Genomic DNA, 27482 nt, shown 5'->3' with positions numbered 1-27482 from the left:
CATAGAATGAACATTGAATGCATTGATTACACATACAGTACACACACATACATACACATACATACATACACACATTATTATTCTATAAACAGCTCCAAGGTAGCCTAGTTGTTTACATTTCAGTCCTTGCAGTGTGGGTATTATAGTAATAATAACATGCACTTTAATGCTGTGAACAGGGTGTCCAATATACAACTTATTATAGTGGTTCCTGTTTTACCATAATCTTTACATTTCCCTCTACGGCTGAAATTGTATAGTGACTACAGTAATGGTGTCCGTGTACATCTCTTCCCACAGAGACCGTCATGTGGCATAGACACTCAATGTCAACAGAGACATGTTCTGTAAACATGGTGTAATCTCCCTCCCCTGAATGAAAACACAAGTGTTCATCCTACGCATATGGTGCTGCACACTTTGCATGCTGGCCTGCTCTATAAACACTCATTGCTCACATGATGTGAGTCAGTCCAGGTTTTCTATCTGGGGTGAGTAGCTCAGCTAGAGACGTCTGGCACTCTGATTATCTATCATTTGGCCACATAATTGTTACTATTGCTGCTGTTGTTTGTATCTCGTTATGTCTCTCGCTGTCTCTGTCTCTCTTCTCTCTCTCTCTCTTTCCCTCCGTCATGTTCAAGGCGGTAATTGGCCACCCACCCTAAAGTCTGTTTCTGGCCAAGATGTCTTCCCATTGAAGAGGGGGTGGGGGGTGACGCTGAGCATTAACATTGGGTCTTTTCTGTATTTTGTGTAAAGTGTCCTGACAACATGTCGGGATTCATGTAATAAATTGGAACTAAATTGAATCGAATAATGTAATCACTACAGGGAGCTACTGCTACTGTGTAACACCTGTAACAAGACAATTTACAACGAAGGCATTTAGCAGACAAGACAAGGAGTCAAGAAGAGTCTAGCGCCCCATAGAGGGTGTGCATTGCACTGTTAACTGCATAAGGGGCCGTGTCCATGCAATGCATGCATTTCTCTGTACTGCATCAGTGCTCTTGGCATCCACAATGTTTTGGCGGAGCGCCCTAAGCACCTCCGATAGAAAATTGTTACACTTTTGGAGTGCTGCTCCAAATGTTATGTAATGTTATGTTACTAGTCAGTTTTTTTTGCAAGGAATATTTAGCTGGGCATTCCTTCTGTGTCCTGACCGGCAAAACTGCTAGCAGCAGTAGCCATACAGTCATCTGACTCCCATTTCACACTGCAAGGACTGAAAACGATAGACATAAAAAGGTAGATGCCGGCTCTGGGGCGCGTGTCAAAAATTAAGGCACAATTTTCCCGAGATTCCTTGCGAAGCATAGCGGAAGCATGAGTGGAAGCTTGTCAAGCTTCCGCGTGCATAACATAAGTCCCTGAAAAGACGTGCTGTGGTTGGCCAGTCGTCACTTGAGTGACAGCGAGATACATGGAGGAGTCACATGAGTGACGTCACTTGGGCAGCGACTCAGCATGCCTTCCGCTTGACTTCCTGCCTTCAATGGAGACTCGTCGCTCCAATGAACTGCAGTGGCCAACGAGGCATCTATTTTTTGAGTGGTGCAACCACTCCTATAGACAGCTCTGTCCCTGGGTCTCTGGCTGGCTGGCAGGCTGGCTGGCTGGCTGTGTCTGAGCACGAAAATAGTGTTTGGTTGGTTGGTTTTCACCACCAAGTGTCACTGTTGCGTAGCCTAACACACACACACACACACATTAACTGCATGATTTTGGGTGTGACAGTACAATACAGTACAGTAGAGGAACCACCTGGAACTCTGTCATTTCTCAACCATTTCGGACGAGGGGCGGCTCGCCGGAACCGGGTGGACCCCCAACGCGGTAACTGTAATTTCTCGACCGTTTGGGATGCGGGTGGCTCGGCTCGTCGGAAGTAGTATGAGTAGTAGCATGAGGACTTGCCTTCGTGGTAACAGTACGTAGTTTCATAACCTTCGAAAACAAGACACAGCCTATACTCATGCACGCGTATCATAGGTGCACGCACAGGATATGCTGTCACGTTTATAACTGTATGTTGGTGTTAATCAGTTGTGGGATTGAACTGAACAATGGCTCTCTCCCTCTTTCTCTCTCTCTCTTATGAATTCTAAAACATACTTCAGAGTGCTCTCTCTGTCGCTCTATTTCAATTACAGCAGAACATGCATACTCTTGCTCCTAACCAGTTGCGACTTACAAGTGCGAGATCGGAATAACAGAGTAAGAATGAACTCTAGTCAGAAAACATCAAGGTAAATAGTTAAAGATGGAGTTTTTCATGTGTTTCTGAAGTGACAGTAGCCTACTTCATTAGACCCCTTTGGTGTGGTTGTTATGTGCAATGATTCCCTTTGTATTTAGGGTTTCTTAGTGGAGGCTGAAACCTTGACAGTCAAACGTGCCAATGAAAAAACAGTGATATAGTGATCACAATATCAACCCCTGCCTTAAACCCTCCCCCTTTATCATACACAAACAGCTGTGGGTGCTTCAGTTCAGGTGGATCACCACCCACCAGGCAAACCAGGCCTACTTAATGAACTGGTGGGCGTGTCCACATAAAAATGTCATAACAAATGCTGTACACTTTTTTGAAAAACATCTTCCTCCTTATATAACCAGTAAGACGCCCTGATGGCGAGAAGCAACCTGGCACTAAAGGGCGAGGTCGCGTGCATGCATCCAGACTGCTGGGTGAGTGCTGGCACTTTGGCATGGGGGGTCAGATCAACATATGGAATGAATTCTGTACTGGCCATATGGAGCGTGTATTGAGTGTACAGGGTTTGATGAGGTCCAACATATGGAATGTCAGAACAGGTCAGCTCCATATATGGCAGCGGGGGTAGTGTCTTGAGTGTACAGGGTTTGATGAGGTCCCAGGTAGAGCCGGGAATTTTCGGGCCTGTTGCGAACTCTAGTTTTTGCCGACTGCCAGGCAGGCAGGCAGGCAGGCTGCACTAATATCTTTGGGGCGGGCCCGGCCCGTCTAGAGTTTGAATGGCAAGGTATCAGTCAAAAGGGAGACATCAAAGAGGAAGGATGGATGGGGAAGGATCAACATATGGAATGTCAGAACGGTCAGCTCCATACAGTATATGGAATTCTTAGGGTTTGAGGTCAGATGTAGAGGTGCTGGCCATTATTGATGACATCAGGGATCTCCATATATGGGCAATCCCATATATGGGCTTAATATTGATGACATCAGGGATCTCCATCCCTGATGATGTCACATGATGTCACGAGGCATGACCATATGTGGGGACGGACTGACTGACTGACTGACTGACGGGAAATGCACGTTTTCATAGTAAATGCGACCTGCAATAATACGGCACTCCATCTTTAAGGTTCATCCTATGGATGGCGCCAGAGGAAAAATATACAAATGTAAATAAAGCAAATAGATTTAGAGTCTGACTCTATATCATCTTTAGAGCACTACCGTATGATGGGCTTAAAATCATGCATAATACAGCACACTCACAGTTAATGTAGAAAGCTGCAAAAGAACGCATTAAGGTGCTCAACAGAAAAAGAAAACATTCTAAGCACAACACTTTATTCACCTCATGTCCTTGTGATTATTTCCACCAGCTCAGAGTGAGAAAATAAGCTTACTATCTAAAAGGAAATTCAAAACAAGGGAAAGGTAGGGGAAATGTAAAGTTTAAATTGAGGCCATCATTGGGGGCAGTATGGAAAATAGTTTAGAGACTGATAAAATAAACTGGCTCATGGAAATAGTTTTAGGTTAGGTCAGAGGAATACCAATGGCTCCTTACTGTACATAAATGTGTTGAATTTGAGGTCCTTCTGGACAAGTAGGAAAAAATAAATTGTATAGTTAAATGCAGAATGTTATATTTTACTGAATAACATATGATTCAATTCTATTCTATTCTGTTCTGTTTTATTATTGTGAATATTTTATGTTAAACTCAAAAGCATTTGGAATCACTTTGCATTTCATGCACCAGAGTTTCTTATTTGAATCAACATTAGCGATTGTAAACTGCTTTAATTCTCGACAGTCGAGGCAGCTACAGCCAATTATCCGATTTAACAGTTCAGAAAGAAATTATTATTTTCATCATGATCACCAACATCCGATTCATTATCAACTTGACAATTAGACAGCTGTGTGGGTTTGTTCACTGTAACTACATCTGGTTCTCCTGTTGTGAGCATGGGAATTACTCTGAAATCTATTTAGCAATGGACCACATTATAGAAAGTAGGTCTACTTCAAAGAACTGTGATTCCTTGTAACACATTTTAAAAACTCATAGTCTATGCATTGGCTTCAGCTTGATGCTAATTGCTATGGATATATTAACTGGTTCATCCTATGCCATAGGACCTATGGTATGCATATATACTGTAAATGGGAAAGGGATACAGGAGAAATTGCTCTACTTCTCAAATTAGGCCACAGAAGCAGGTTGGCGGAGCTCGTTTGGGTGTTAAGGAACTCTGGCATAATGTCATTCCACTATGGCTGTTATTGGGCTGGCATGCAATAATTCGCATAGAAATTGACAAAATGGGAGAAATGCCGGTCACTTTAAGGTTAAACGGAGAGAAAATGGGCATTCAGCAAATAATTCACTCTTCTGAATGTGTGTGTGGGGACAGGAAATGCATTCCCGGCAGCATTGTACAATAGTGCTGACTCCCTGTCTAGTTGATATGTCTGATTTGTCTGACAAAAGAAATATGTTCTTGCTAGTATAATGTTTCTATGGAATGCCATGCTCCACATTGCCAAAAGATAAGATCTTTAAACCGATAATGAGACATGGCACAATTGACTCATTATTCTGCCAATTGTTATTTACCTCCATTCATACTGTATCTTGAATAATTTAACAATGGGAGGTTTTATCTTGAAATCTGTCAGCTGAGCATTTTGTGCTCACAGGAAATTTGAATTAAATATTCTTCCTGGAAAATGGCAAAATTAATGAATTGCTTTTCTGTACCTGCACCCCCCCCCCCCCCCCCCCCCCCCCCACACACACACACACACACACACACACACACGCACACACACGTGCACCCAATACAAATGGTGTTATGACAAAACCATAAACCCACATTGTACAGAGAGAAGTTGGGATAGAGTAACATAGTAACATAGTACCAATGTGCTGTTTGTTGTATACTGTTTCAGGCTCCAGCTCTCTCAAGCAGCTCACATGCAGAGAGCGATGCAGATCATGTTTAGTAAGCCCACTCTCATTATATCAGACCCTGGGGAGAGACGGTCCCTCTCACTCTATATTATCAAAGCAACAGTGCTATCTTGGAGGGCATGCTCCAGTATGAAAAGAGGCTTTAGAGTAAGCTACACATACACCAACGTACTAGACTCAGCCCCCAACTCAGCCTCTCTCACTGTGAGGTTGCCGACATTCACCGTTTTGATCAAGCTTTGCCATTATGGCCGTGGGTGACAGGTATCCCAGAGACCACAGTAGTGGGAATAAATAGCTTGATTAGCATAATGCCTCACAACAAATTCAGCCTTCCATGCAACAATCGCATACCTTCATACTTCATAGGAAAAATGCACAATTTAGTAGAAAGATAGCCTACTATTTACCTCTTTCCATATTTGAGAAAAATGAGATCATATTTAATTTCATTTGTGACGGACATTGCTTTGCTGTTGCTGTGTTTTCTTATTTGGCTATTTTCTTGCTGAATACTGTATGATCTACTGCACTGCGAGTTGCTAAATTGAAATGTGCATATGCTATTTCTGACAGTTCAATCTCATCAGCGATCATAATTCACCCGGTACGTGGGGCGCTTACATCGAGAAATCTGTGGCATATTGATCGATCAGGAGCTGAGTGACACCGCAATAAACAGGCTAATCTTACATCAAAAAGCTGCGCTCTCAATGCCCCGAGCCTGTTGAAATGATCTAGCGCTGCCTCGTAGCAATGAATAAATAAATAGATAAATGAGACGCAATCATGATCCCTGATCTTGTGTTGCATCCCAATTGCCTTCTGCTGTGGGTGACAGCCCTGAGATGGGAGATGATTTGAAATCATATTGCTTACATTTATTTCTTGAAGATTCTTAAGTGCCTTCGGGTCGGGGACAGTGGGATGATGGAGAGGCAATGAATGGAGGCCATCATTGCTCAAGTCTCCCTGCCTCCACCTGCCCCTGACTCCTGAACTGTGACCTTTTGCCATTCACACGTGATTTATTGTTCTTTTAGCGGCCCACTAATAACCTGTGTGATAATTATCAGGGGACATGGCCGCTTCACCTGAATGCTAGTCGGGTCCGATTTGCTTGACTGGGCCGTCATTGGACTGAGAACAGTGGTGGAAAAAGTACTCACATTCCTTACTTAAGTAAAAGTATCAATACTGCAATATATATAAATACTCTGTTAGAAGTAAAAGGCCTCACTCACACCTTCGCAACAGATTGATGTATGCTTGTTGTATACAAAGGGTGTGATCTTGCCCCAATGTATTTCCAATGGGAGTCACGTGGTTTGACACAACATTTGTGTTGTATGAGGGGGAGGGGGGCAGTCGAAACACAGCCGAAAGCCATACAACAGCTTGTAGTCCAAAATGTTGTATAAAACCATGTGACTTCCATTGAAAATGCATTGGGGCGGCCATGACACTTACATCTTGCTTACATCTAGCATGCATCAATGTTGTATGCTAGATCGAAAGGTGTGAGTCGGGCCAAAGTCTGGAATTCAAAATGTAAAAGTATTGCATCCAAAATATACTTAAAGTACCAAAAGTAAAAGTGCTCATACTCATTGCGCACAATGTCCCATTTCAAGTTTTCAATCTTTTGAAAATAGAAGATCTACAAGCTCACAATGTGTCGCATCCTTAATTTTTACAGTCTTTGGTCGCATTGTGACGCGTTGTGAGCATGTAGATCTGCTATTTTCAACTAGCCGAAATGTATATAGGGCTAAAGTGGTTAATTAATCCAAATCTACAAAGTAACTAGTGATAAAAGTTTTCAAATAAACGTAGTGGAGTAAAAGTACAAAATACCTCAAAATTGTACTTCAGTACAGTACTTAAGTAAATGTACTTAGTTACTTTCCACCACATACTGAGGGTAGTGTAATAAGGATGGTGGCGGTGGTCGGAGGGGATGATATGCCCCGCTTGCAGCTGTCAGGATTTTTGCAATTTGCAATAACCTTCAGTAGCCCTTGCCAGATGCTCATATAACACTTACTGGGCGGTTTTGTTCAAACTACATTTTATTTTTGCCACAGAGCACACTGTGTCCAGCGGTCCCAAGCAGGTGTAAGAGAACTCCTGCACTCTGAACGCTGTCGTACAGCGCTTCTGATTGAGACTGTTGTAGAGGCTTCTGATTGAGACTGTTGTAGAGGCTTCTGATTGAGACTGTTGTAGAGGCTTCTGATTGAGACTGTTGTAGAGGCTGCTGATTGAGACTGTTGTACAGAGCTTCTGATTGAGACTGTTGTAGAGGCTTCTGATTGAGACTAGGCTTTGAAGGAAGCACACAGCTTACAGGTGGAACTGGGGAAAAGGGGGATTTATTTAAGTCTTCCTTTTTTTAGATGTGTTTAAACATCATATCTTTGAAATATTTCCTTTGATGGATAGTGTGATTTCACAGTGGTGTTTCCCTCCTTGCTGGGTCGTTTGACATTTGTAGCAAAGACGAAAACTCCATGCAGAATGTGGAGCAGCGGAGCTGTGATCACCTGCTGTGTGCTGAGGCCAAACTGCAGAATACAGTCTACCTACTGAAGGGTCAAACTGCAGAACTGTCTTCTCGGAAAATAAATGTACCTAGAGCTGCTCCATTTAGTTCACCCTTTTAAAACCGGACCGCTGCGCTGTTGATTTAGGAGACATTGCTATATCCCTTTTAATCTCTTGCCTCTTGAGTGCTTGGATTGCTAATGGAGAAGAATAAACCAAATGTAAGGATGCAGCTTCATCTCTCTCTCTCTCTGTCTCTCTCTCTCTCTCTCTCGCAGACGTTCTGGTTCTGTCCACACAGGCAAATTGGACAATTAATCTCGGATAGCATAAGCCCTGTCACAATTATTACATCATCGCCTGATCAATTAGGGATAATCTTAATGATTTTTCATGGTTGTCAGAATTGTTTCCATTGATCCGTATGAATTCATCTGTTGAAAAATGTCATACATTTTCAAAAATAGCAGAAACAGCCGATTGGACTTATTTGTCCATATAATGGTCAGGTGAGCAGTCCTTGTCCCTTTCATGCCCATATTTGGAGATCTCATGTGTGGGCAAGCCCCCCTTTTGTGTCCATGCATATATGGAGCTAACCTGATGATATGACGACACATTGAGGTTAGACAACACACTCCATATTTGGGCGTAGCTGCATTGGGAACTCCTCATGGTTATGGCTGAGTCCGACATATTGAAAGCTTAAAAGTCCTTCCCTCTTTTCCTCGTCCCTGAGCAAAGGCCAACGCCAAGATGAACGACACAGTGACGGTCAGCACCCGGCAGTTCATGACAAACCAGCTGCTTCAGATGGTCGTGGATGTCCTCCATCTCAACCATTTCTCAATGGTTGTGGGGGTCCACAGGGGGTCCCTGTACTGTACTGTAACACCCCCAAATCATCATAGTGTGTGTGTGTGTGTGTGTGTGTGTGTGTGTGTGTGTGTGTGTGTGTGTGCAACGGGCGGACGGACGGAATGCAAAACATACTCTCTCCATGCCTTCGGCTGGTGGAGACAAAACCAGAAGTTACTTTATTTTTAGAAGTTTTATATGCTCATATTCAGATTCAGATTCAGATACATTTATTTGCCATTGTGTAAAACACATAGGAATTTTCTTTGACATTGCGTGTGTGCATTTCTTTTTCCGTTTTTCACATAACAAAAATAACAACAACACAAAAACAACATATAATGTAGGGCCTAAGGTTGTCTATGGTCTGATGATCAGGAGGATAGAATTATCTGCTAAACGTGTGAAATAATCCAATGGCGGAAATTCCTTTTAAGCTGAAATCATGTGAGCTTGCAAAAGTAGAGAGCAAGCAGGGAATACCTCCTTTCATCTTTGTTACTGTAGCCTATATTTGGAGGAAATTGCTTACCACAGTTTCTCTCATCAATAATACACAGATTCTATTCGTGTTTGCTTTTACCGACATGCACATGTCTTATTGGACGCCTAACCATCCATTTTACTTCAAACCCCATAGGAATTGATTCCTTTTTCATTCACAGAAATGAAGATGGATTTCAAAACAAATATTTATGCTTACATTTCGAGATGTTGAGAAATGCAGTACAGTCTAATCACGTAATGGAGCCAATGACCGATTTACGGCTGAGGTTTTTTTTTTGGTAGATAAATGGCTGCTTTTCAATTGCCATTTATTACAACTGCTCCCCCATAGCTAGTGATTGAAGTCTTGCTATTGATCCCACTGCTGTTTGCAGGAATGCAGTCTCTTTAAGAGCAGCTTCATTCCCGACACAGCTAAGGAGTGGTGGACAGCGCTCCAATGCTTCTCCACCCCTCAAAACTCACACAGACCCCCCCTCTGATTTAGCTGGACTAAAACATGCCAAAAAGTAAGTAAACTTTAATCTCAAAACGAGAGTTACAAGGTGATGTAGAATGGAAAAAACATGACAGAAATACAAATGAAATAAAATAAATAAAAAAAGTTTAAAACAGAAAAACATGATTTTAGGAGCTAAAGACGTACTGTAAAACATCACACCTGTGTGAAGTGAGGGGCTCTTTTTATCGTCATACGTCATCATACATCGTCTCATTCTGACCAATCACAATTTCACATCTCCCATCATCTCATTCCGGCCGATCAGAATTTGTGTCCTCACCTTCGTCCTTCGTTTGTGTTTACACTGGCCATTCATTGTCACTGGAATTCAATCTTTAAGCACTCAAAGCTGGCCATTCATTGTCAATGGCATTCAATGTTCGTGTTAAGACAATGTTTGTTTACACAAACCCTCAAATCTGGACATAGGAGGGGCTAGCGCCCCCTATAGACCAAATATCTTAAGCTCACAACATTGCATCACATTGTGAGCTTGTAGATCTGCTATTTTCACAGTATATTCTCCCCAGAGTGTAGAGTAGGAGAGTAGCAACATGCTTTGATCTCGCCGCAAAGCGGGTGCCTATGGGCTATAGTTCCAAACATTGCTCCTATGGCTGGAACTATCCCATTGAGATAGAATGAGCACTTCCGCATTCCATTGTTACAATGGGAGTCAACACTAGTGTCGCCACTCTCTTACTATATTACTCTGGTTCTCCCCAGAATAGGGGGCGCGATGGTTCATATTGTTAAAGCTATCCACTGACCGTTTTTTTCGGTCACCCTTAGTTAGTAGATTTCAGGACAGCCAGAAGGCCTTGGCCAGAAGTCCTGAGAGATTTGAGTGTCCAGGCAGAGGGGACACAATAATTCAGAATCAGATTATGTAAAGTGGAACCAGACCATGTAGTGCTTTATAGATGATTAAGAGAGAATTTTTAAATAATGGGTAACCAGTGTAGAGTGGACATTACACAATGGACAGTGTAATAATGTGTGATTTACTGTATGTAAAAGTGTAGCAGCCACATTTTGGACCAACGAGAGCGAGACACAGAGGAACCCTAACCCTATGAAAAGGAATATAGCCGTATGACATTATAGGGGTGGGCAGATCGATATTCCCTTGTTTTATATCTTTTTCCCTCTGAAATGTAATGCATATTGAATGCTGAAAAAGTGAAGAACAAATCAAATGTAGTAGCAAATAATACCACATGAACCCTGGTCCCTATACTCTGGGCATGACATAATGGTTGAACCTTCAGCGAAAAAGGTGGCAATTTGAGATTAAAAAGTCACATTAAAAACAGGTATGGCACAGAGAAAGCTAAATATGGTTATTGAATGAGTTATTTCACTCATGACGTCACATCCATGGAGAACGGGCCGAGGAATAAAGATGTACAATAACAATATTGTATTTGAATTTATATAGCGCCCAAAGTACCCAAAGACCCAGTAGTGTACATGGTGGGCATGAGGAAACAACAAATGAAAACAACTTTTTACAGTATTTGCGACAATACCACAAATCTGCTGAAATACATGAAAATCGGTCACATAAAAGACCATGACGAGTTAAGCGACAGATGGAGATGGAGGCAGACTTCTGTGACAGAAGCCAGTCGGAGAGGAAGGATTTATCCACATAATGATAATTATGTTATTTTAATTGTCTTTTCCTTTTCTTTCTACCCGCTTTTGATCGGTTTGTCCTGCACCTGTGGTTTTATAGCGGCTGTGCAAGCTCTTTATCTTTTATCTTATTTTAATTATTTGAACAGCATGCTGGAAACGAGTTGGAAACCACATTTTCAAACCACTTCTGAATACATTATATCCGTTTAGCATATAATATTTGCAGGGAAACCAAGGGCAGCTAGACTAAAGGAAAGGTTATGGGGTCACTTAAACAGTTAGGGTACACCCTCCTGTGAGCATGAATGCACTTGAAAAATGTCATGGTCATTAGATTTTGATTTTTGCCTACTGATGGTGCTAGAATAAAGGCTTTGGGGTCACCAAGATAAACAAAGGTCATCAGGTTTATGAAAGTCAAGTCAAGTCAATTTTATTTCTAGAGCACATTTAAAACAACCAAGGTTGACCAAAGTGCTGGACAGCATTAAAAGAAAACAGTAGGCAAAATGCACAGGAAAAGTGCTTAGCTAATTCTATGGCAATCCAGCCAGTATAGTTTATGAGATATCGACTGACATCGCCATCCTTACCGCCTCGCTTCTATCAGGGCCAAAATATACGAAGTGTCCTCTTTTCTTCTTCGTCTGTTTCACTGATAACGTCCCATTGTTCTTCTTACTCGAGATAAAAAGCTGCCGTGCGGTTGTTTTGTTCTCGTAAGTTATTACACCTCCAATCCTTCAGTGAACTGTAATTGGTGGTACCATAGATCAGCAGCTGTATTTGCAGGGTGGATGGGGCATGCCATGATTATACAGTGGGAAACAGCCTTGCTGCAGCTGACTCCTGGCACACACCAGTCCCCTGCCACCTCAAGCTCAATTAATGATCCTGCTTACAACATTAGCACCACAATCATGAAAAATCACACCAAAGGCCCTGGTCCCAGAACATATTGAGTTCAATTCATCAAGGACTTCATGCTCAGTGGTTATGTCAAACTTGGTCTCAGCGTTATTGAGTGCCTCAGTAATCAGCTTGCTGCCATATATTCTCAGGAGTGATTATATGTTCTTGAGTGTTCAATTCACTAAGAGAATTCATGCGTCTTGAGATTCAGTGTCTCATCTTGTTTTTCGAGTTTCAAAGGATGCCAAGCATTCTGAGATTGTAAAACTCACTGTTGCGATCAGACTCTCTAACAAATGCTTAAGCATTTGTTTTGGCTAATCCAAAGTGTAAACAGTTTTTTTCTGGGCGGGAACCCCTTTTGGTGTTTCAAGCATTATGTTATACTTTAGCTATTGAAAAATAGCAGATCTACAAGCTTATAGCGCAGCACTGAGTGCTGCGCTATGAGCTTGTAGGTTTGCTATTTTTGAAAAATCGTGAAAATGTAGAGCAAATCTTTGAATATATATTCTTTCAGAGTGAAAGTTTTAACTCAAATCTTTGCTTCTGCAAGGTCACTGGAACAACATATTTTCAGATGGGGGTCGGTGACCAATTACATATATTCTTTGGGCGGTCCTTGACATGAAAATGTTTGAGAACGACTAACATGGAAACATAGGTTTTTCAGAAAACTGTCAGGATTTAGAAGACATTTGTAGAGTCGTCCTCAGGTCTAAATGGGCTAAACAAACATTAAAGATCCCATAGACTTGGCTGCCATATGCGCCCCTCAAAAACCAGGTGCCGGGCCGAGGTTAGAATAACAAAGAAAGGTAAGGTCACTCTGCACACTGGATGATGCTCCAAAACGGGTTTACCGGTATTAATGGTTCCTACCATGGACGTGACGTTTCAAGCCTCTCTGCTCTTCATCAGACATTTCTCAGACATACAGTAGATGAGAACAGACATACTTATTCCCATCTGGGACAGAGCTGTCTATTTCCTCAGCAGATGAAACATAACAATAAAACCAGAAGAAAGTGAGGAAGTCAGGGTGCTCCAACGGGAGCACTTTGGAGTTTCACAAATGTTTAGGATTGCAGTGCCCGACTCTTACTATCTATCCAGTCAGTGTTCAGCCAATTAAAGTTCACTTTGAGAAGTATGCGATATAAGCTTTGCTTTGCCTTCTGGCTCAGCTCTCTTTCCGTGCGGTACAGAGACAGTGTCCATGAGTGAACATTAAGGCATTCATCACTCTATTGCTGTCTTGAATGAACATGAAACTGGATGATCTGTTTTTAGTTCATGAACTAAATTGGCCCCTTTTGGTATTGAAGACAAGGTTTTGTTTTAAAGATAGGATACATAAGCAGTATATACCACTTCAGGTTTATTTGCATCATTAACAACCATACACATTCATATGTCTCTCAGCACTGTAGCACATGGACACAGGACATGTACAGTACAGTAACCTGCCCATCCACAGACATCCTTTTTCATACACAGTTTATCCTACACCAGGAAAATGGTTCAGTAGCAAGAGCAAATCAAAAAGCTGCCTAATTAATTAAAAAAACATGAAGACAGATTCCATCACAGACTAATATCAGTGCAATTCTTTAGCATATATTGTACGTACTATATATGCTTCTACGAGTACAGATTTGATCACATTGGGCTGGGAGTGCTCAGCAGGTCACCAGAGTGCACAAAACATCAACAAAGTAAAAGTTTGTCAAATAATCTCGATTCCAACACGGAATCAGTTCTTTATCTTAATGCTGTAAACAAAACCAAGCATTCAAACAATTAGTAGTACACATTAGAGAGGGGATGGCACAACTGTTGCCCATGCAAAAGAAAATGTGGTTGTTGTTCTTTAGGCTACGGCATGGACATCCGTGATGATCAGTGTAAAAACTCATGATTTGCACAGTAGTAGAGTAGTCTCACCAAAATGTCACTGTAGTGGTTGAGATGAGTGTGTGGCATAAGAGAACATGCTAGAGAGATGGAGATTGCAACCCAGTCAAAGCTCCCTCATACTGTATATACCCCTCATGTGATCTGTTGCTGTGTTCAGAGTATCACAAAGCTGGAGATCCAATTGCAAACACTCAAATACAAATTCCTAATGGATATTACACATTCTTTTTTTACATTAATCGTGGTTTGGAATATTATGTCATTATTAAGTATCCCATAGCCTTGTGTTACAATTCTAACACTTGATCGCCAGGGGTGATTCATGAGCTGCTAATAGAATAGAATGTGAAATATTGCGGCTATATACTACAGTATATGTGCATCCTATGCAAGCATAGAAATAATAAACATAGCATATTCATCATATAAGATACCTTCAGCATTAGCCACACATGTGGCAATATGTGCATTTCAGATTGACATACATTACACATCCAGCACACAATCCCGGTACTTTTTTTGGCTGCACATTTGATGCGCAGGACAAAATCTTGCGCCATTTAGCATGGTCCTGTCAAAATGACCTTCTGCTTCAGTCAAAACATCTGAGACCCTGTTAATACATTGAATACTGACCTTTTTTTCACAGTAGTGACAGAAATACATATTAACAGAGATACAGTACATCCTTGTACAAATGGTGAGTTTCATGTTTCAAGACTGATGCTATGCACAACGACAGTTCTGTGGCTCATGTCAGTAGTTGTACTGTAAACCAGTCAAGTATACACAGGGGCTGTCAAGCATAGAAGATGAGCTCTGGGATCTGTCCTCCCTGCACCCCGGTGCCGTTGGTACTGTCCGACGAGCACTGGAATTGGAATGTCACTTTGCCACACTGCACCTCCGTCATGCCTTCCTGTCCAAAGTAGCTCAATTCATTCCCGTCCAGAACCACGCTGGCTGTGTAGAAAGTGTCAGCCTCAATCTGGACTGGGTACTCAAACCATACTGGGAAGGTGTTGCTGGAACCGTCCGAGAAGTACTTGCTGAGGTTTTGGCCCAGCAATACCCCTTGGCGTTTGAGTTCAATCTTGGCACTGTATTCCGCGGAGCCACAGCTGGACCCATAAAGGCCAAACCCGGCAATGAACACTCTCTTATCCACTGCGAACTGTATGCTGTCACAGCGACCTCTGTACCGCCATTGGTTGCTCCGGTAAGCACAGGACTGGAACCTGTGGCAGCGCTGGGGCAACAGGCCCGTTCTGGGTTCACTGGCGAACTCCAGATCAGGCTTCTTGGCTGCCGTGTACCACAGGAAGATGTCATTGGTCTCGTTAAGTGTCAGCACACCCGACTGGGCTGCCCCGTTGGCGAAGTCGTCCAGACACATTGTTGGGATGCGTATCAGGTACACAGCCTTGCCCAGAACCTTGCGCTTGTTGTCAATGGACATGGTGAGCTCCTGCCTCTGGCACTCAGCCTCAGCCCAGCTCAGGGCCGCCTCAAACACCACTATTTCTTTTGCGTTGAGTGTCTCCCGCTGTAGGATACTCTCCAGGGTTTGAGAGTCGATGTCGCAGAAGCCCTCGGAGCGTAACGCCAACTCGGCCTGGGCATCAATCACCTCCCAGCAGCGCTGCGTCAGGTCAGGTTCCTCAAACAGGCAGCTCTGGGAAAGCAGCACACAGGCGTTCTTGGCACTCAGGCTGGTCTCCAGGAAGGTGACACAGGCACGTGCCAGGTGAGGGACAATGTACTTCTTAGCAGCATAAAGAGTGGCCAACACTGTGTCAGCACTCAGGTCAATCTCGTCACAGTATATGTACCTGTTGAGATGAAAATGCAGGGAGAATGTCAGCTTGTTTGTGTCACAATTACATTTGAAAACATTGATATGCTCCTACGACACTACAGTATGTGACTTGAAAGAAGATTGACTTAATTGGAATCTAGATTCTAACGGTATTCCTGTGAAGTCACTTTGTGGATGTTAATGTTGAATAAATGAATAATTGCAAGAGAACACAGTAATATAGTTATTAGATCGAAAAGACTTAGACGCTAGTATAAAAGCCTTAATGGGAAATGCAGTTCCAGCAAAACCCCGTAAATGAATATAGCAACAGAAAACAGCTATTCTAAATCAATTCAATCCTTTTAACTCCCAACTGGTTCTTTTTCAACTGTAAATAATAATAATACTATGAAATAAACATTATGAAATGAAATGTGAAATATGAACAACTATATTCCAAATAGTTATATCACACAGAGACCATTGCAAACGTTGACACCGCTGCATGCATATCAACAAGACGAAAACAAAAACACGACACAGTTGGATATTACTAAAATGCCTGAACAGTTTCTAAATACAATGGAATTTACATATGGGCACTGGGCAGAGGAAGGTGCTGATCAGAGCACACAGTGATATTGTATTCCTCCTACACGCTTGCATACCACATACAGTAGAGATACACACACAGGGAGAAGGAAAGCAAAACTCTGAAATAGAAGTAGGAACAGTAGGTAGTGGTTCTGTGGGGGTTGGTTGGACTGGTATGGAAAAGAAAACAGAATAGAAAGAAATGTTGTCCTTTATCTTGCATGATAAGACATAGTTTAAGGGGGAAAAGTAACTGTGTTTATAACAAATCCTGCAACTCAAAAGTGGACATTGAATTAGTATGTCTTTTATTTCAAAACCATAGAGATTTCTTTGTGGATTTCAAGACTATCAAGAATATAATTTGAATCGGCTAAACGCTGTCCAATATTTTGGGCTCCAAGTAAATTATTTCCCACAAAAACGAGAGGTTAGACTTGTACTTTGCTTTCCTATCAATAAGTCATAACCCCAAAAATACCTGGGGCACACTGTTTTAAATGATGTCCTCCCTTTGAGACTGCGTAATAGTTGGTGTGCTTGAATAAACAAATAAATAATTACAGCTTGGCAACACCAATGACCCCGAAGCTGCCTTAAGAAGATTAAACGATAAAAGGCACCGTAGGGCAGCACACAGGGAGTGAGAATGACTGAAGGATGTACAGTAAAATGGATGGCCAAGAAGAGGAACCTTACTTTAGCATGGCCAAGAATGCCGCCGGTTCGACATCCGGGATGCGGATTTCATCGTCATGTTCTGCCAGTTCACCGTAAAACATGGCATGGAACACTGAGCTGCCTACAGCCAAAACATACTGTTGATAAAACACAGGAGAGAGACAAATAAATACATATGGTACAAACTACATGTATGATGTAATAATACAATTAATTAATGACTTTATATGGTCTGTGATTCTTCTTGTAAACATGGAGCATGTCACATGGGGTTTTCTTTTTTTTTACCAGGAAAGGAACGTGTAATTGTGTCAACTTTGTGATGACATTTTCTGCAAATCACTGTCCTTGCAGACATTGGACAATAAGTTTCACTCCCCATCTATGCAATGATGTGATTGAATAAGAAATGCACATAAAAAACCCAGTTACTATTTCCCCTGAGGACAGGGGGAAAAAAATTGCAATTGCCTCTAGTGACAAACAGGAAATCCTTATAGCGCAAGTGAATAGGGTGCAGCAGCAGTTCAATTTGCTGATGTTAATGAACTTTCTCTGCTAATGATGAAATTGGACGCAAGATAGTGTTCTCAGATAATTTCAGGAAGCGGTACATATGAGGTTCCATAAATTATACTCAAGTGCTGTTGTCATTGGCGTGTGTGTGTGTGTGTGTGTGTGTGTGTGTGTGTGTGACGTGTGTGTGTGTGTGTTTGTGTGTGCGTGTGCGTTTGTGTCATTAATACAAAATCTCGAAAAAATGTGTTTGCTCAAAAAACGTTGCTCTAAATTGATCAGATTTGAATATAGACTGGAAGGAGGAAAATGTAATAAGAAAGTAGTTATTTTTATCACACTGACACAACTGTTGGTAATGGCTCGGCTCATTTTACAATGACCAGAGGCGGCTATTTGGGGCGAGGATGTCCTGTTCTTTTTCTTGCTTGAAACTTTCTTGCTTTTTAGATCGAGTCAGCCGTACAACAAGGAGCAAAACAGTGTGGGCATACTTAGCGTAGCCGTGTCTTCTGCTGGGAGAGATATTATAACTTTATGAATTATATCGTAATGCCAATCTAAATTCCTGCCAAATGGAAACCATAAAGATTGTTGGGCATAACATCATCCCCATTGGCACACAGCCTCAGCAGAGAGCAGTCAAATCATCCACAATGTCCTTGGTTAACTGCCGTCTATAAATGTGCAGAGTACATTGCAGCAACTCATCACAGACTAATATATTTGACTCTGTTATAATTTGTAAAAGAGATGACTCACTCATACATGGACCATCTGACAGGGTAGTTTTAGAATGGGCTGCTGTCTTGACTCTCAACCGTAAAATGGTTAAAAAAAACAAAAACATTGCTGCCAAGTCTCTTGCCAAATATTTAATGTGACTGTTCTAGTCATTCAAATAGAGCGATAATGATAATGTGTTAATGCTGGTGGTGCGTGATCTATGAATATGTTATGAAAAGTGAGCAATAATGGATGTGAACATCTGGTAAATACAATGGGGTCAGAGAAGATTTCATGCAAAGTCAGTTCAGCGATAAATGAGCATCTCGGCCAGTTTGAAATAACAATGAATATGTTTGTAGTCAACGATTTTATGGAAATGAGTCCAATTCTCTTAAGTCCGTCATATCATTATCACGAGGACAAAAGGTGTTAATAGGTGTGTCATGGGATCTGCTCGACAAAAAAGTTGATAAAAAGCTTATGGAGACAACCGAGAATGTGTGAGATGACTGCTGAAGAGGAGGACCCCCCTTCCTCCTCCATCCACTCCATGTGTCTCTCTCTCCCTCTCTCTTTCAGACTCATTTGCATAAATAATTGAAGAGTGTCTGAGAAAGACACACGGTGTGGAACTGAGAACCGTACACAAAGGAGTTTGGTTCCGTCTCCGCCGGCGATGAGACAGATTACTTTTTATGCTGATAGTGTGATGATACCGACGACACTGAGTGAGCTGACAGATTGTTTGTTAATTCACCCCCCACCCCCCCCGACCGCCCACCCACACTCAGTGGCCCAGTAAAATGCTCTGTGTTCATTTATAACTCTTGAGCGTGTACAAATATGGAGCCACCTGGAGCCTTACGGGAGTGAACATGAACCGTGTGCTATCGTAATTGGACTGGTTGATGTAAACTCTTACTCTGTGTCCAGGGAGTCGCTGGGTCGCTCCGGTCTGACCCACCACAAAATGCACATCTGCCATCAGCTCATTGTTGAACATGACCGAATTTCTAGGGGAGAAAAGAGAAAAACAGGAGAGAGACATGGCATTAATTTAGTTTCACTCTGCAAATGAGTTTTTCTGAGAAACAGAGAAAATCGAAAAGTGGAATAGACACTAAATTCATTATGCATACAACCTCGTGGTAAAACTTGAAATAAACCAAGTGGTGGCCATAGGCAGTAATCTCTTTAATTTTTCAGTTAAAACATTAAAGTGAATGCATTGATCTTGTTATGGTAGTCAAAAAAAAGAAAAGAAAAATAAACTACAAAGGCTGATTATTAAGAGGTTCACTAGAGTAGCTTAAGGCAACTCTTCAGAGCTCGTTGATTAACAAATCGTCAGCTTGTTGCCGGCTTGCCGCACCATTATTACCCGACAAACAGACTGATGTCATAGCCTAAACATTCACATGAAATGATTGCCGTTTTCAAAGCATTTTACATAAATACAAAAAGTATTTCCTAAAGGGTAAAACGAGATGAACAAACTGACTGTCTGTCTGTCTGTCTAGTAGTGTCTGGCTCAATGGAAACCCCCCACTCCCATAGAATGTGACAACAATAAGCAATGTTCATATATTATTGAGTGATGGAACATGCCGGGCTGGGTAAACAGCTCCCTAATGTTCTGGAGAGACAACAAAGGCTGGTCTGAATGTGAACATTTTTGCTCTGGCCAGCTGGGCTCTTTCACTGATAGAGCCAAGGTAAATATTTTGCTTTTAGCACAGAGTAACCTCTCTCTGCCTGTTGATGTGCATATCATCAAACGCACGCAGCCACCCCGGTGCACGTACGCCCTGTTACATTCTGTCAGAGCAACAATGTCTGCAGGACAGGGAGGACATAAACACAGAGATATGCAGTATGTATGCACCCCCAGCAGATGTAGGGCAAGGCATGGGGAACACCCACCAACCCACCCACCACATGCACAGACACACACACACACACACACACACACACACACACACACACACACAGTCCTTTTTTTTCGTTTACCTCTCCACTCTTTCTAGTAGGCTATCTTAACCCCTTCCATCTGTCTGTCTTTGTCCGTCTGTCTCTCTGTCTCTGTCTCTATCTCTCTCTCACACACACACACACACACACACACACACACACGCGCACGGGTACCCCGTACGTGCGTGCGTGTGTAACAGTAATTTAATTGAACTCGAGTTGAAACGCATGATTGTAAGTGACTGTGCATATTATTATAAATAAGTGTAGGCACCATAGGCACGTGACATTCTAAAAAAACCAATAACGCTTTCCGCTGTTTGACTTACCGGTAATTTAAATCACGCTTGTCTTTTCTTAAGGTGCTCTCAGAGTTCGTGTGACAACTATTGAAACTATTGAGATCGAGTCGGGAGGCTTAAAAAAAAGTAGCGTTGGGTTGTTGTTTTTTTTTACCTACCTTTCCCGTATGGTGGAGTAGAGCCCCTGCCAGTTGCAGTTCTGGATGGTGTTGTTGTTGTTGAGGTTCTGCTGCTGGTACTGCTGGACCGTGGTGGTGGAGGAGGCGGTGGCGGACCCCGGCGGCTTCCTACCGGAGGAGGAGGACGACGAGGAGGACGACGACGAGGAGGAGAAGATATCTGCAGCCATCTTCTTCTTCTTCTTGCTCTTCAACGTGATGATCTCGTAGCAGACAGGGGGCAGCTTGTTGGCGCTGCCGCCGCCTCCTCCGCCGCTGCTCTTCTTAGTTGAGCTCTTATTGCCACTCGACTTGCCCTTCACCGACTCTGGAAGCATCAAGAAGAACGTCAGACATTTCATGTTCCTTCCCTTGGCATCGACCATGAGTGTGTCTCAACTGCCGAGCAGTGCGAGCGCATGCAGAGAAGTCATCCGGGCCAAAAGCGGCAGGACAGGAGGGAGGTGGAGGTGTGGAGTAGTGATGGAGACTTGTGGACAGGACAGCAGAGAGAGAGTTTGTTGTGCGGCACAGAGGAGAGAAGCGCGACGGCGGTCAGTCAGTCCAGATATATCCCACACACTCGGAGTTGAGGATTAATTCACCTTTTGTTTTCTTTAGTTTCTGATTGATTCTCGTCTTCCTTTTGCAGTCCTCCTCCTCCTGTCTCGCTCTCCTCCGTCCGGAGAGAGCAACTCTCGATCGGACACTCCACAGTCAGTCAGACACTTTCCCTCTGTTTGAAGTTTGATCCTCTGAAGAAGGAAACGGCTCCCGCGCCGGTTCCCATCCCTGCTGGTCCAGCCGCGTGCACAGTAGAAACGCCTCTTTTTAGACGATAACAAAATAATTATAATAATAAAAAGTACTCCTTTTTTCCCCCTCTCCTCTCATCTCTCTCCTCCTCTTCCCCTGTCTTATTGCTCACTGCTCTGGTGAAGGCTGGCGTGACAGCCCCAGATTTAGTACAGCTGCAGTGGTTCCCTTCTTCATCCTCTCCTCCAAGTCTTCTGTCTCTCTCTGACTGCTTCCAGCACCTCTGCCTCTCTCTCTCTCTCTCTCTCTCTCTCTCTCTCTCTCTTTCTCTCTCTCTCTCTCTCTCTCTCTCTATTCTATCACACTTTTCACTTCTATTCCTTTCTTGCGCTATTCCTGAATGCTGAGAGCTGTGCTTAGCCACCTCATTCTGCTGACTACAGAGGTTGAATGGAAGAGCGCAAAATGCACACACACACACACACACACACACACACACACACACACACACACACACACACACACACACACACACATACACACAGGCAGCCCTCCCCACACACAGTGCAATGCGCTCAACGAATAGGAGAGCACGGGACTCACGATTGGTCAAAGCAGGCTGATGCTGCACTATACTTGAATATGCAATGTTCTGCCTCTCAATTAAAGTGACAACCATACCCATTGCCCACCCTCAGATTGATATAGTCCATCTACAATTTTGGATTGCAGATGAATTTCAGGCTGAACCGCTTTAATTATACAGATTATATAATATATCAAAGGGCAATGAATCATTTTAGGTTTGCCCTTTTTTAAGGTCAGAATTTCTTTAATTCATGCATTCACCGGCTGTTCTTTTTAATGATTTTCATAAATGTAATAATAGGCCTACTATTTTACTACAGATCCTTCTGTGTTCAGGTCTAGGTTTGGGGAAACAAGAATCCTTTTCCGGCTGGGTTCGAATCCCGCTGGCATTACACAGACATTTTTCTCCTTTTCTTTATTTGTATGGGAGAGTGAACTGTACAGCATATTAAATATAAATGTTACCATGTGATGTACTATACCAGAGTTAGCTTATACCTCATTTTTAATTGAAGTCCCGTTGGCAGATCACAAACAAACAGCACAACAAACAAAGAATCAAAAACCACACACATACAGTGTTATTTTCATAATAGCATATCACACAAGTACTAACCCAAATTACACAGAGCGTTGTTTTCTTTGAAAAAGCATTGAGTGGCTTTAACCGACTCTTTTGGGATTTAAAAGTAGGCCTACTGAATACTGATTGAACAACAGCTCTTCGTGTCATGTGACTGCTGACTGCCCGAATTTAGTGTGATACAATGACAAAACAGTAGGCTACACCCACCCGCTTCGAATGTTATCAACCGATAATCACCAGTAGCCAGTAGTAATCACCAGTGCATGTATACTGGGAGCCTACTGTCTGCGATTAGGAAACTGACTTAAGTGGCCGGTTAAGACTGATATGAGGTTAGGGGACTTACGTGGCTGGTTAAAACTGATATGAGGTTAGGGGACTTACGTGGCTGGTTAAAACTGATATGAGGTTAGGGGACTTACGTGGCTGGTTAAAACTGATATGAGGTTAGGGGACTTACGTGGCTGGTTAAAACTGATATGAGGTTAGGGGACTTACGTGGCTGGTTAAAACTGATATGAGGTTAGGGGACTTACGTGGCTGGTTAAAACTGATACGTGGCACTGTCAGATGGAAAGAAGATGTTGGCTTGACGGCCCAGGTGTCGGAGGAGACAGAGGCTTTCTTCACCCTCCCAATGACTGATTGTGGGGGTTAGCAGGGATGGAGTACTTGTAGAGAGGCTGGGGAATTGGGAATTGGCTTTACTAAATTGGGACTTAAAGGGGCATGTTTTGCACAACAACATTTTCATTATGTCTGCCCATGATCTCTGTGATTTATACGTGTGTTTACTAAAATCTGACTAAAATCATAGTATTTTTTAAGAACCTGTGACTTGACATCTATACTGTTATAAAACCAAATAAAAAGATTTTGAAGAAAACTATGTGGCTGGTTAAAACTGATATGAGCCGGTTAGGGGACTTTAAGACTGAGGTTAGGGTTAGATTTAGTCGGACAACTCGACCAACGATTATCGGTTGAATTTCATTCGAATCACAATCAGTAGGCTCCTGTACTTACTATAAGTAAGTAAGTTTTGATCTGTACTTTACTTAAGCGTTTGTATTTTTGGATACTTATTCACTCCACTACTAAATTCGAAAGACAAATACTGTTCTTCGGACTCCACTGCATTTCTAAGAAAGGAAAAATGCATTATGAATTAACCACCCACCCATAAAATGGCTGATCTAAACCATATACAATGCATCTCGACCTGAGCTTGTACATCTGCTATAGTTTCACTATTATTGATATTTTAGAAAAAATCTTTAATTGTTTTGGTAAAATGTCTAAATTGCGTCTATTGAAACGAATGTGTGCTTTGTATTTTTTATGTATTTTTTAAAAGCAAGTACTCCAGTACAAATTTGACACAGAAACTTCACTTGTAGTTGAGTAATATTTGACCGGGAGTATACCTCGACTTAAGCAATGGGGTTGAGTACTTTGTCCATGGCTGGTTTATGTGTGTTAGGCCTATACTTCTATGTGAACCCATGGCTGTTCTGCCTCTGTCAGCTCCTGTCTTCTGTCTAGTTCGGTACTTCTTGTTACGACCAAGGATGTGTGCTGTGCTTGTGCTCAACCCACTTGTTAAGTCATCCCTACAGCAGAACAACATGGGGCTATAAATGTAACCCACTCTGCACTATGTATAATGCATAATGCCACCATTGCTGTTCCTGTAGCTTGACCATTGCACAATGGATGTACTGTTCAAAGTTCAAAGTTAGGGGCAGCGGTGGCCGAACGGTTTGCGGAGCGGTCTTGATATCGGAAGGTCGCTAGTTCGTATCCCTGGATCGGCACGTTGCAATTACCACCGCTGAAGTGCCCTTGAGCAAGGCATTGAACCCCTACCATGAAATGTTCTATGAGCAGTGCCTGGCTGTAAACAAGTTCTTGAGCTTAGTCCAGTTACCCTGGGAAAACATAGTAACTTTGCTTTGCTTTGCTTTATGGGTGATTTTAGCCATTTTGGTTTGAATGTAGTGTTGCCAGATCAGATGGGAAATTTTCAATTATCATATACTGGAGGCTTAAAATGATCGTATTTGAAAGAAAACGATCGTACACAGCCAAAATCTATATCACAGTCGTGTAAATATGTAATTTCACAATTTGTTTTTGTATTTATTGTAAGAAACGACCTTGTTTGAGACTCATACAAGATAAAAAACACTTCACATATGCTCATAGAAACAGGCAACGTCCTGGACCTTACACAAATACATGTCTGGAAATGGACTAAGATGCGATCAGTGTTTTTAATGCCTAGAGTCAGATTTACTGATTTATTTTGAAAAGCTAAACCGGGTCCCAAATCAGCAGCCAGGGAATTCACAAAAGGTAAATTCACACACTTTTTTTGTGATATGGCAAAATTATTGTACATTTGGGCATTTTTGGAATTATTGATCGTGCATCGTACAGAGCAGGGGTCGGCAGCCTTTTTGACATGTTTTTATGTTCTTGATAGTCAGTATACCATACCATATCAACATGTTTAATCATGACACCACAAATATTTCCAGGGTAAAATTATCACACAAATACAATAATTACATTATGTAAATCTGGCAACAGTATTTGAACTGTAAGGAGTTGCTACATTTCTTCAGCACTTATGAGTACATGGAAGCTCTGCAAGAAGGCATTTCTGTATTGGTTGGAAGACAAAAAAATATTGTGTAATTGTGTAAATAGTAGGTGGACAACTTTAATGATAAAAACATATACTCATTTATTTATTCTTTAATAACAAGCCGTTCTATTGAGTGGCATTAGGCTTCCTAGTTCCCTCATATCGTAAGTGTTACTTTTCAGAATTCAAATTCTAAAATGAGCGTCCCTATCCTTCTTGCAGTGAAATGGCTCTCTAGTAACATGGAAGCAACATTAGGCATTGTACTCTCTGAAATAGGAAGCCACTAGAGATGTTACCGTGGTAACAGGCTCCACCAGCAGCAGGGCAGATGGAGGTGTAGTGGACTGGACACAAGAGACAGAGGGACAATGACACTGATTCAATGACAGTTATCATCAGACAACTTCAAGGCACAGCTCTATACTTCATTGATTATCTGTCACTTACATCAGAAACAAAACATGTATCATTTGCATCAATGGTGGTAACCTGGTATGGTTATCAATGTATGGTTATGATCTAGGGATGGAGCTTGTTAAGTTTGATTGATAACGATCACCTTATCGATCAGGCTTATCGAGGCGGCTTCTTATCGAGCCCACTATCGGGCATTTTCTATTATTTTGTGGAAAGATGGGAGACAATAAATTCTGAACAGAACCAGTATATTTTACTAGAGCCATCAAATACAGTAAGTTTCTAACAGATGGAAGGCAATTGACATTTTTACCAATAAAATAATATTAAAGAAACTGGTTAATATGTGTACAGTCACTTTAAAAGTGTAATTTTGTTTACCCGGGCAGCGCTGGTTGGCATGTATCAATACACTTTAGACATGTTTGTGCCAGCATGGATGATTACATTTGTTATGCTCGATAACAGGCTTGATAAGCCCAAATCTTATTGATAACGGGTACTCAATAAGCTTGTTATCAGATTTTTTTCGGGTATCGGTTATCGAGCTCCATCCCTATCTATGGCACTTTAACCTCTTAAATCCTAATTTCCTGGGGTCCACCTATAGTATGTTCCTCTATATATCCACCAAATCTCTTCGTCTGAATGGCTGATCTATTCTACACACAAGATCAGCGATTCTCGTTGAATGTTCGCCCTCAGACAGGGACCAGGGCTGTATTTTGCGTGTCTAAACTAAAGACCTGGAGGCGTGATCAATGCCATTTGGCTATTCTGAGTGGCCAAAGAGCATTGATCACGCCTCCAGGTTTTTAGTTTACTCAAGTTAGGGAATAAGACCTGGTACTTAAGACACGCAAAATACAGCCCTGGGTTTGAAGTGGTTATGGAATGACATTGACATTTCAAGGTCATTGTCAAAATATAGAGCAGAAGTCAAGTTTAAGATGAGTGCAAGTTGAATTGAGCAAATTAATGTATTGAATTTGATTTGTCTGGAGCTCCGCAGTCTAGCAACGGGCATGTTAAAGTGTCACTATATATCACCTTGACAATTGCTTTCTGCTTCTTCTAATTGTGTTTCCTCTGCATTTATCTCCTGGTGCCTGATGACACAGTCTTGTTGTTCACACATTGAGAGGTGGGAGGGAGAAGGGAAAGTACTGACGGTGTTGTCATAGCATCAGCATCACCTCTGTCTCACACTTTGTCACAACATAATCACACATTTTCATTGACGGGAGCCACATTAGCATAACTATATAGTAACACAGCAATTAGCGTTGTAAAGGTGGTAAACTTCGCTGGCTGTTACAGTGGAGGAAGAATCATGCTTGTCCAAGCAAATCAGAAATGTAATTATTCTTATTAACACCTTCAACATGGTGTCCTTACAGTATTTGGGCATGTCATTATTTTTCAAAAGTAGGCTAACAAAAGTAGAAGGTCTACAAGCGAACAGGCCTTTCAATACAACATGGACATTATGAGATGGAGCTGTTTATGTTGTTAACCATCATCCTCACCATTTCGCGTTAAAAGAATGAAGTCTAAAATATATCTTCAAAACAGAAAAGGGACGTGTTTTCAAAATGCAAGGCTAACTGTTAACTACAGGTGTGAAATA

General features: G+C 42.0%; 1 protein-coding gene across 3 annotated transcripts; it reads right to left on the bottom strand.

Annotated features, from left to right (window-relative positions):
* Positions 1 to 13535: 13535 nt before the first annotated feature.
* Positions 13536 to 21963, bottom strand: btbd3b (BTB (POZ) domain containing 3b). 3 transcript variants are annotated; one of them, XM_080781397.1, is made up of 5 exons: positions 21452 to 21963; positions 20847 to 21174; positions 19338 to 19428; positions 17189 to 17307; positions 13536 to 15926 (listed from the first exon to the last, which is right to left on the bottom strand). In XM_080781397.1, the coding sequence occupies exons 2-5, from the start codon at positions 21035 to 21037 to the stop codon at positions 14894 to 14896; spliced, it is 1434 nt and encodes a 477-aa protein (XP_080637523.1). In that variant the 5' UTR covers positions 21038 to 21174; positions 21452 to 21963; the 3' UTR covers positions 13536 to 14893. The 3 variants fall into 3 exon arrangements, with proteins under 3 accessions (XP_080637523.1, XP_080637522.1, XP_080637524.1); XM_080781396.1 differs by having other exon boundaries at positions 20847 to 21963; XM_080781398.1 differs by lacking the exons at positions 20847 to 21174; positions 21452 to 21963 and adding an exon at positions 20426 to 20708.
* Positions 21964 to 27482: the final 5519 nt, after the last annotated feature.

The sequence above is a fragment of the Protomyctophum bolini genome, assembly GCF_963924005.1.
Source record: "Protomyctophum bolini genome assembly, chromosome: 14".
Classification (NCBI taxonomy): domain Eukaryota; kingdom Metazoa; phylum Chordata; class Actinopteri; order Myctophiformes; family Myctophidae; genus Protomyctophum; species Protomyctophum bolini.
Note: the sequence above shows the minus strand (reverse complement) of the source record. Positions and strands in the feature narration are given on the sequence as shown.